This window comes from Poromitra crassiceps (genome assembly GCF_964638095.1).
Source record: "Poromitra crassiceps genome assembly, chromosome: 8".
NCBI classification, from domain to species: domain Eukaryota; kingdom Metazoa; phylum Chordata; class Actinopteri; order Beryciformes; family Melamphaidae; genus Poromitra; species Poromitra crassiceps.
Window position 1 is genome coordinate 22,400,180 of NC_139629.1, and position 11,719 is coordinate 22,411,898.

The 11,719-nt window shown below is 45.6% G+C and overlaps 1 protein-coding gene across 1 annotated transcript; it reads right to left on the bottom strand.

The window, feature by feature from the left end:
• Positions 1 to 1,089: 1,089 nt before the first annotated feature.
• LOC310780561 (dead end protein 1-like) lies at positions 1,090 to 11,577 on the bottom strand (the record flags this gene model as incomplete). The annotated part of the gene is made up of 7 exons (XM_083641111.1): positions 1,090 to 1,173; positions 3,930 to 3,997; positions 4,537 to 5,097; positions 5,763 to 5,895; positions 6,967 to 7,292; positions 8,825 to 8,930; positions 11,551 to 11,577. The coding sequence occupies 7 exons, from the start codon at positions 11,575 to 11,577 to the stop codon at positions 1,090 to 1,092; spliced, it is 1,305 nt and encodes a 434-aa protein (XP_083497237.1).
• Between the last annotated feature and the right edge of the window lie 142 nt (positions 11,578 to 11,719).

The window sequence follows — 11,719 nt, forward strand, 5'->3', positions numbered from 1 at the left end:
ACAAATGTATTTATTCTATCTTTGAGTTGTTCATGAGGTGAAGCCCATTTGATTAGGGATGAGCTAACTTAGGAAAGAAGAACTGATTCAGTGGTAATAATAGGGCTGTCACTTTTCATTCGAAATTCGAATGCAACTTCGAATGTGGGGGAGGGGTTCGTGTTCGATATGTAAATTGACTGTTCGAATTTTTTTTTTTTTTTTTTTATGAACCAAAATTAACCAACTGCTGCTTGCTGGTAATGTTAATCCCATATCAGAAAAAGTCTCCAGATTTGTCACGTTAGTCTCTTCTGAGAAAGATTGTCTCCAGGGTCTGAAAAGTTGTCTCGAGTTGGATGCAGCCAAGTTTGTGGGGCAGTGTTGTGACTGTGAGCGTCCAAGCTAACACGTCGGGCTGATGCCCGGTGGCCTGGACTAAAAAAAAAAAAAAAAAAAAAAAAAAATTTTAATTAACCAAAAAACTTCGAATATATTCGAACGAATTTCGGGCAATTAAAGTTCGTTTGAACTTTATTTTGGGAAAAAGTGACAGCCCTAGGTAATAATGAAAAAGGTGCGAGAAATCAATGATGTTGAATGAATGAAAATGTTGCACGAACAGTGGAGGGCTTTAATCTGCATCCTTCATACAAAGACAAACTGCTATGAGATTTATAAAACGAGTAGAAACTAAAATGTATAAAACGAGTAGAAACTAAAATGTATAAAACGAGTAGAAACTAACATTTATAAAACGAGTAGAAACTAACATTTATAACATTTATAAAACGAGTAGAAACTAAAGTGCTCAGTGTTAACGAGCCTCGATCACAGCAACAGCCAAACCAAACATGGCTTTGAATAGTCCCCCCCCCCCCCCCCCAAAAAAAAAGAAAAGACTGCACATTTTCTGCAGTGTCACAAACTGAAAGCAGCAGTGAGGCGGCACGACATGATGTGAAGTCAACAAAATCTGATCTCAAGAGTCAAATTTCAAAAGAGAGTGTAGCCGTAGCCTCTATTAGGGACAACTGAACTTAAAGTGACTGCTGTATAGTTTTGTACATTAAAACATACATCTTTAAAATAACGTAGAACACTTGCAGGTCAGATGAGGTTGAGGGCGGCCAGGCCGCTGCTCGCCAGAGGATGATGGAGCAGCTCTCTCTCGTACAGCTCTGGCTGCCTGGACTGCAGGGACAGGAACAATCGAGAGCCAAAGTCACTGCCTACTTCCTACTTCAGCTACACACCAGCCTCGAAAAAAATATGAACTGGCCTTTTTCACAGCAGCCATTTTGTGTCTAAAAGGCAGGAAGGCGCACCAAAACCTTAATTAGGGTTTCCAACTTCCAGTCCATTTAGGTGTTCCAGTGCTGGGGCCCTAATTAATGAGTTGGTTGCACCTGTGTTCAGCATAACTTTTAGACAGAAAATTGCTGTGAGAGACTGTGTAGACTGTGAAAAAGGCCCATGTTTGTGAACGGCGAGAGACAACACTTTTTTTTTTTCATCTATGTTTTTTTATTTATGTGATTTTTCCCCCTCAATTTAAAGGATAACTTATGGCCTGTGTCCACCTAGCGTCTTTTCATCAGCTCCGGCATCTATTTTCAATTGTTTCCAATGGGGGGAGAGCGTATGCGGGCACACACGGACGTCTAGAGAAAGTGCGCAGCGCCCAGCGTCTATTTTCACAGCGCTCCGGTGTTTTTGTGCGCCCGACTCCCAGCGCTTCCAGCTGAAAATATTTTAACTTTTCAGAAAGACGTTGGTGTCGGTTGCTCCTTTTCTGGCAACTAATCATATGGAGAAACTATCGCAACAGAGACAGAAAGGCTCAATTGTGGGAGCAGATTTGCTAGACACTTAATATTTCCGGTGAGTGTTGAGCTAAATCACTGTATGTGTGTTGTTTGCTAATGTTCGCTATCAAGCTACTACCGCACTGAACTAACGTTAGTTTCAGATGTGAATTGCTTCTCAGCGTACTTCCAGCGTTTAACGGTCGGAAAAAGACGCTAGGTGGACACAGGCCCTAACTTTGCATTTCAAGAAACCCGCCGTTTGTCATAAAACTGAAACGTAACGTTTAGTTTTGTATGAAACCGCTCAATCAACTACATCTCTCATCTCCCACAGTATACTGTACGTCACACCAACACCAACATGGCCTGGCGGGAGAGATGTCACGTATGCGACTGGTTGTGTGTAGTCTTCTGATTTATAACTTCGAGTGCAACAGTTTCATGACAAACTGCGACTTTCTTGACTTGCAAAGTTATCTTTTAAAATGACCAACATCATGGGCCCTATTCTCCCACAGGCCTTCGGCGCTAAAACGGGCCTTAAACGCAAAAAAACGTGCCTTGCGCCTGTTTTGGGACGATATCAATATGGCTTAACGCTGCCAAATGTGCTTTAGGCCGAATGGGCGTGGCGCAGTCCCAGAATGGGCCAAAGTGGGCGTGTCGGCGCTAACTACCGGCCTACTGATATCTTCGCACCTGGCCTACATTTAGCGCTTTGCGCCTTTGAAAAGCAGGCCTATTCAGTGCGCCAGTGTCAAGGAGTGCTCTTCTGCCTCTCCCCTGTCACCCTTCTCTGTCTCTCTCTGAAACCAGGCCTATTCAGTGCGCCAGTGCTCTTCTGCCTCTTCTCTGTCACCCTTCTCTCTCTCTCTCTGACTCCCTCGCTCAGACAGACACAACACATAGCAGCACCCAGCTTCCCATAGGAAATAGCAGTTGTAAGTTTACTGCCTATGAATGTCCCAGCATGCAATTGGGTCCTCCATTTCGCTACTAAATAGCAACCAAATGAGCCGAAATAGATATAAAAGGTAGATCTAAAATAATGCGTAATGGTAAGACAACCTGCAATTGTAGAACATTTCAATATTGGACCAAATAAAACATCGAAATGAAACACCACCCTATGTGAAACATATATGTCCTCTTGAGCCTATATATACCCCTTGTGGGTTTAACGTGATTTAGATAAGTGACAGCGGAACACGCTGCGGAACGCGCTTCTGTGATGTGCTATACTGTGATGTCCGCTCCAATAACTTGGCCCTACTTCACATTTAGTTTTACAATAAAAACACATTTATGCAATGACTTTACATAATGTAGGCTATATTTATGTGCATCATCCTTCCTGCAGCAGGCGAGAGAAAATGATATCTTTCTGGACAAACTTTCACCAATCTAATAGGCTATATTTTTCTAGCTGATGCGTTTAGAACATTATTTTCACTTTGATCTTGCTATAGTGTAGCGTATTTACATGCTTGCAGTATTGAAACTGCAGTTAGATTGGTTTGAGAAGCATAATAATATAGAATAATAGCCTATAATGCAGACAGACAGACTGGTTGAAGGGAGGGGGGGGGGCAGAGCGTTTGGCTTTCGTCTGGTTTTGCGGGATCACTGGAATTGGAGCTAAAAAGGCAAGCGTGCGATTCGTTTATTGCAGTTATCCAATGAGCATGACGGTGCATAATTTTACGCTTAAAAGGCGTGGTTGTAATGGTTGAGGCTGCGTCTAGCGCCAGCACGACGATATCAAGTGCGCTGGTCCACGCCCACTGATTTGAGCTGCGCCAGGCGCTCGGCCTAGAAACAGCGCCGATGCAACGATAGGGACCCATATGTGTACCTCATGGCACAATTCAAACGGGAAAAAAAGAAAATGTCTCGCCGTTCACAACCATGGGCCCACTAGTGGGCGACAGAAGCCACAACACGTGTAAATGACACAGCAAAGGCACTGCACTACGGAGTCCTACGGTGGATAAATTCGAATAGCTAAGCTAACCGGACCTACGGAGAAGTGTCAACGGTTACCAGTCTCACTTTGACAGATCTTTCCCAGGTCACTTCTCCCACACGGACAAGGGGAGAGGCGGGTAGCAACTTTACGAGTTGAACAAGTCTACTCACCCGCTTCATCAAGTCAGCCCCTGACTGAGGAGTCATCAAGAGGGGGATCAGCCTCTCTGGATCCCAGTCTAAAGAGGGGGGGAGGATGGGGGCTAGGAGGGGAGAGAGAGAGAGAGAGAGAGAGAAAGAGAGAGAGAGAGAGAGAGAGAGAGATTACTGACAGCACTCACAGACATCAACTCTGCTGTTGATGGGTTAGGGTTAGGGTCTCAATTTGCAAATTCTCCCGACAACTACGTCTGCACACTTCATGGAGGAGAAATTTTGTGAAAAAGGAGCTCCCGCCTTCAAGGGATAGTTCAGTTTGTTTGAAGTGGGGTCCTATCAGCTAGTTCCATACACTAACTGAAATAGGTACAGTGTTCTGGACGCTGAGCGCACCGTTTATCAAGACCCGGCACTCTGAAGCAACAGCCTCCAGACCTCTGTCTCTCTAGTACACGGGGCCAAGAACTAAAACGTAATTTAGCCACCTAAACAAATCAATATCAGTGTATTTTGACAATTTTTGGAGGCTGTTGTAGTAGTAAGTCTTACTTTCATAAACATGAATAATTACAATATCAACCAACATTAATCATTTAAAACAAATCAACAAACGACATACTGTACATGGCCCAGAGGACCTGCAGGGCCGCGGCCCGGTGAGCCTCTTCCAGCACGGAGGCGGGGGTGGGTCCCGGCCGGGTGGTGACCAGGCCGATGAAGGGCGACCTCACCCTCACCCCGGGCAGATACACCCTGTAGAAGAAGTAGAGAACTCCGTCGGAGCCGGCGTGGCTGAACTGCAGCTCGTAGAGCGGCCGGCCTCCGCCCAACACCTCGGACACCTTATGGAGCAGGAGCACCGAGCACGCCGGCTTGGCGACGAGGGGCCCCTGTGGGGGGGACGTCATGGAGGAGCAGGGAGGAGGGCGAGGAGGAGGCTGGGGCACGGCGGGCCCTCCTACCGCTCTGCAGAAGCCCGGCGGGGCGGACGGAGGCAGGACCAGGCGAGGGGGCAGGGCCGAGGAGGACTGAGGGGCTTTCGGGGGGCGGCGGGGGGGCTTGACGGGTGACGGCAGGGGGCCCTTTGGGGGTCGCTGCGGAGATGCCAGATCCTCCTTGCTGGGCTTGACCGATAACTCCCACTTGATAGAGACAGCCAAGGCAAAATCCTTCTTGAAAGCTGGAGACAAAGAGGAGAGTGTGCAAATGCAGAAGCGATTAAAGGCACACTTGTTAAAAAAGTAATTCAAGTGACAGATAGAGACTGTTGAGGATCAGTCTAGGGATGCCATGCACCCATCGATCAGCCCACAATCTAAATCGGCCCATATTCACTCACAATATGAGATTGGATCATTTTGAAGGACGATAAAGAGATTGATGATACCAATCATCAACAAAATAAAAAAAATAAAACATTATTGGTAGATACAGCTGGCAGAATATCAGCAAGTGGCATCTGTTAAGATTGCTGCAGGAGGGGGGGGGGGGCATGTTTAAAAGTCTACTACTAGTAGGCTACTACATATCAATACACACTTGGAATCTGATCAAAGGGCTTCCCATAGACAATCAGTGTAGTACTGATCAATTCTACAGTCACTCAAACTGCACCCTATCCATCACCACATCAGAGGAGGCCCACACCGACTGGACCAAATCTCCTTTTCACCGACTCCCCTACCTTCCACCAGCATCTAACCCTACCTTCCACCAGCATCTAACCCTACCTTCCACCAGCATCTAACCCTACCTTCCACCAGCATCTAACCCTACCTTCCACCAGCATCTAACCCTACCTTCCACCAGCATCTAACCCTACCTTCCACCAGCATCTAACCCTACCTTGCACCAGCATCTTCTTGGCCATGGAAGCAGCATAGTGGGTTGAGAAGGCGACCACAGCCGACATCCCCTCTATACCAGGGCCGGTCTTCAGAGACACTCCTTCCACCCCCTCCGTCAGACCACGCAGCACCTTGGAAACATAACAACACTTCATTATTCACTTTCATCATTCATTTTTACTTCTATGAACGAACAAAATAAATCTATGTGCTTGTTTGCAAACATTTGACCAGCAAGGAGGTTGCTAGTTCTAGCTAGTCGCTAGCTCCTATTTCCTGTTGAAAAAAGATGTGGATTTGATCTTGGAACTTTAGTAGTACATAGGAGTACCACAGGGATGACGTATTTTTGTAAGCTTAACCAGAAATCGCCGCCATTTTGGTTCGTCAGGGAAAAAGTCTATGGGGTTTTAGATTGGGGATTTCACTTAAATGCATAATCTGTAACCAAATCTGTGGTTAACAAAAGTTTATGGGAATGCAAATTTGGGTTCAGCAGGATAATCTTCACCAAGGTTAATCACTTTGATGCCTTTTCTATTTATTTATTTTTTTCCCACCTGCGGAAAAATATGTTTGGTCAATGAAATCCTTTGTTTACAGCTGATGTCATAACTCCAGTACTGTAGCTAGCTTCCTGGGTAGCTTGCTGCTAAAATGGGGGAACGGCTCATCAATTTGGTTTCTCAACATCCAATTTTGTACGACAAACACCGCGACGACTACCTCAACAACAAAATCAAGGACAACATATGGCTTCAGATTGCCCAGCAGCTGGGATTCGCTGAAGATGGTAATGTAGCCGTTATGTAACGTAATTTACTTGCTGTAAACTGATGGAGCTAACGTTAGCCACTTGTATCCAAGTGCTAACTAACTAGCAATTTAGCATCAAATTTGGGGTCCGCTGCTACTGCTTGACTCCATTTTCTCTTCTCACTGTTTTTCCATTGACAGAAATTTTACGTGGAAATGTGAATAATTCGCACCGGACCTGTGTGCATAGGCTGCAATATGGAAAATCTGCACGCAATTTCGCACCGTATCTGTGTGAAACGGCCTTAAACCTACGACATTCCTATTACAGGACAGCATCTCTAAACCATTAAGTCACACTGCTACCACTTTCTCCTATTTCAGACAGGAACAATCTCTCACACCGGCCCCAACAGTGATCCTGCAGTATCGGAGGGGGAACACACCTGCATTAGCTCCTCTCTCCTGGTGCTAGGCGGCAACTCTCCCAGGCAGAGGTGGCGTTTCTCGGTGCTGCGGCGGACGCAGAGGCGAGTGCCGGGCTGCAGCACGTGGCCGTGCAGCAGGCGGATGGCGAGGTCGGCAAGCTCCGGCGAGCCGTACTTGGCGTAGGCGAAGCCTCGGTTCTGCCCGCTGAAGTTCATCATGAGGCGGAAGTCCCAGAGCGGCCCGACGGTGCTGAACGGGGGGATCAGCAGGTCCTCGTAGATGTCCCGCGGAATCTGGCTGATGAAGACCTCACAGTGGGCTCCTGGGGCAGGGCCCTTCCACACTACCAGAACCAGAGGGGCGGACAGGGGATGAGAACGGTGCATTTTCAAGTAAATAATTCAATTTATTTATTGTTTGATAAGATCCACAAACAAATTAATTTAAGCAAAACAAAATTCATATTTTTTGGCAATCGCTCAAATAACTCATGATAAATGATGTAGAAATCGAAAGTGTCTGAAATTAAATAAATGTCTTGTAGTTATAATAGATAATAATAAATTATGTTGGAAGTCACATTAAACTGCATTAAGGCTAAACTATCCAAATCAATTGCAATACTATATAAAGCAAAAGATCTTCCAAAAATCAAGCTTCACTATACACCCTGTACTGTTCCTTCATACTCCCATATATTACCTACTGTGTGGAAGTGTGGAGAAACACATACAGATCCAATTTTCATCGTTCAAAAAAGAGCCATCAGAATTGTAAATAAAGCCACTTACAGAGAACCAACAAACCCCCTCTTCATTCAACTAAAATCACTAAAACTCAAAGATTTGGTCGATTTCAAAACTGTTCAAATTATGTATAGAGTTAAAAAAAATAAACAATTACCAAACAGTATCCAGGAGTCGTTCCAGATGAGACAGTAAACCTGATTTGAGATTAATATGTATCTTCAAAGAATAAAAGCTAAGGAAGGAGTAATCCTAAATATTGTGTCACAGTCAAAAGGAGTAAACTTATGGAAAAACTGCAGTGAAGAAATGAAAACATGTGAAACACTAAACACATTTATAGACGGTTTTAACTTGACAACAAAAACATTCTAAATTGAACCCCCGCTCACTTCCTGTTGCAGTGTTTGTTATGGACATAAAAGAAAAAAAAACATTCAAGTGCAGGACTGACCATTCCGTGAAAACCGTCTATACAGCTGAGCAGCGAAAACAAAAGTAACTCTGTCAAGTGAATATTTCTGCAGTTTGCCGAATGCTGAGAAAAAGGAAGTGCTGTGGGGTTGCGCTCTGGTGAAAACCATCTGTACAGAACAGCTATGGGATGGATGGCCTTGTGATGTTTTTTTGTCTCTACCTGACTGCATAATATCTTGGTTTTGTTGAAATTATACTGTAGGTTTGAACTGATCGCTTAGTTCTTGTTTAGTTTGAATGTGTGTTACACTATTTTAAGCATGTTCGAAATAAAAGTTCAGGCTTTATTGGCTGGGCTATGAGCAAGAGTCGTCCAATTTATAACCTCAGCAGGGAAAGGATTGATGACATCATCACTGATTATCACGTCACAATATCTATAACATCATCAGCGATCCTTTTCAGTGAAGATGTCACTGTCACTGTTTAATCACTGATGATGTCGCAATGTCAACGCATATGTGAGAGTGACATCACTGATGAAAGATGGGGTGGGGGAAAGCTCCAGAGTGCAGTTGTCTCCCACTGGGCGCTTGTGTACCTTCATTCATCTTGCGTATGACCTCATCATCACCTATGACAGACAGACACAGACTTGCTCCTTTCTATCTGGGGCTGGACAGCCAGGCTCCCGGAGCGGGGCCTCTCTCACCTTCAGGTGGTCCACCATACTTCCTCTGGCCGTTGACTTGGTTCAGCTTGACATTGTTTATTTTCAGCCAGAGCTCCAGTGCCTTCACACGCTGAAGATTCACAACCTTAAGGTGGGACAAAGTTGGGAAACGAACCATCAGAAATAGCAGCTCAGTGTGTGGGGGGGGGACTGTGGCCAAATTATATTATTTGCACTTCAAAGTAGTTTCCTCAACACTGCTGTTATGGCATTGTTACAACTGACAATTAATTTGTAACAAATGCTGGCATATAGCCTAGTGACACACTTATTATGGAAAATATGAAATAGTAGGCCTACAGAAGTTTCTGAATTTGTTGTTAGATAAGACAGAATCTATGTAGAAAAAAACTGGCGATTTTGTGTTGACTCCGTGGCGGCGAGAGAGGGCATCTGCTCGGACTAGAATAGAGAATCCCCCCCTGTAGGGGATTCTTCAGGAATCAAGACATTGGTGGTGGACTGGGGAGGTGGGTGGGGCGAAACACAGCTTTCAGAGAACGGGATGCGATCAGCTCAGGTAGCCTACAGCGACCAGAAGATCAGGGAAAGAGAACGATGACCCGCTGAGCATGGCTATAAATACTGCCACGTCATAGCCTCGGCACTGACGACATTATCGGCGTCATATAGGCAGGTGCATCACACGGACAATTACACTTGTCACGCTAGGATTACATATGATGAGGTCACTAGATTACATGTGATGCGAGGCAGCGTGTCTGGTCTTCATCTTGAAACTAGGTCGAGACCACCATTTCAATCATGAGAGACCAGAGGGTAGAGTTAACACGCAAGCTTTATTCAAGTATGGCATGGCGATAAGATCTATGGCATGAAACGGTATGGCAACTAATTCTGATGGCATGGCAGCATGGCAACTAGTTCTTTGGCGTAATGACTCCGTGGTAAGAGGCCTCTCTTCTTGCGGCGAGAGAGGGCATCTGCTCGGACTAGAATAGAGAATCCCCCAAAAGTGTAGCCTAAAGGTCCTTGCACATAGAGTCCGTTTTTTCGTCCGAAATTGACGCACGAAAAAAATAAAAATACGACCTCATTTGTGTCAATCATCATTGACACACCGAGTCCGACAATTACGTCCGTCATTTAAGTTTTCGGACGAGGTTCGATTTTCTGCGTTTTTCCGCATCCATGAAATCGTTTTGACAGGTGTTTGACCACCCAGAGCTGCCGTAGTGTTGCTATTCACAATGAAAAATGGCGTCTGAGAAGTTAATTCAGTTCGTCTCCCAGCACAAAGCATTTTATGGCAAAGCAGGAATACAGAGATTCGGAATTAAAAGACAGAATGTGCCAGGTGATTGCAGACCAGCTTGGAATGCGGGACGCGGTGTGTGTGTGTGTGTATGGGGAAGGGGGGGGGGGGGGGGGAGACAGAGAGCCACACAGACACACTGCCAGTAGACCCTTCTCACGGGGGCCATTTTGTGTCGAGAAGCCAGGGTAAACACAGGTGCAAGCAAAACACTAATGAGGGTTTCCAACTTCCATGATTGGAATTTGGAAACCCTCATTAGTGTTTTACTTGCACCTGTGTTTACCCTGGCTTCTCGACACAAAATGGCCCCCGTGAGAAGGGTCTATTGTGGATCAATAGGATCGCGGTAGTTTTCTTTTCGTTGCGATTGGATAATTAACGCATCGGCCTCAGTGGGCAAGGTATCTGTGCGTGACGTTTTTTTCCCGGATGACGGATTAAAAAAACGCAGCGAACAATTCGGACTCTGTGTGCAAGGACCTTGGCCTTGGCCACACTGATCCGTGGTGTCTGTCCGTGTGCGTTCATTTCTCTGTTCACTTCCATTCATTTTCAATGACAACTGTCCGACTGTCCGTGGAGCACTCAGAAGCGTAGTATCCAGAAAATTTGCATACGTTTTGATGGACAGAAAGTTGAAGAGAGATGAACTTTTTCTGGATGGACGTATGGGATGGTCGGATAGTCACTGTCCGTTTAGCCAATCAGAGTCGAGGTCTCGAGAGGAGGCGTTCCGAGATTTGTTTCAACTTTTCAAAGAAGATGACCAAGGCGGTGAACGAGGCTATCAGGGATTCCCCAGCAAAATGAGTAAAATTGTGTGATTTCACTAGGATTTCAGTGACTAGAAGTTAGTCCAAGGGGAGAATGTAGTGCATACTTCTCTCCAGTTATCTGCACATGATCTACATTATATTATACTCGCGCTGTTCATGTCATTTGCATCGAGTCACATTTCCAAGGAGCTGCACGCAGGCTGCGCAGGCAGGCTCGCCGGCCGCGGAGCAGCCCCGGCGCTTTCGGCGAGGGGTTTGACGTAGACTCAGTTCTCATCGGACAGACATCTGTCCGTTCAATAATTCTGTCCATTTTCTGACGGATCAGTGTGGCCAAGGCCTAATGCAAAAAGCAAATTCTCCGTCGTCCCCTATGAGGATTTGAGCAACACCTGATAGCTCTAACTGCCTTCAACACAAGACAATGCGCACACATCAAACTAATTTTACTAGTCTCGCTTGCCATATACTCTCTCCATTACAAACTCGCACAACAGCGTGTTAAAGTAAACTGCGCCAGAACGGTAGGGCTATGCTACTCAAACGACCCAGTTAACGTTAGTTTGAAAACACGTGGAAATCGATTCTGTCACTTATAACTTAATTAGCATCAAACCAAAACACGGAAAACTTCAATGCATTAACGTTACCTGAGTCCCGTTGCTTTCCATCTCCATGTTGTTTTTGTAGGGCAGGCTATTAGTTAGGCTAATTAGTCTTGCCCTCGCTGTCGCTCGGTGTGCGCGGTGTGTAGGCCTACTGCAGTTTGGGGGATGGGCAGCCTGGCCGCATATTTTCGAGATGCAGATAGATGACCCG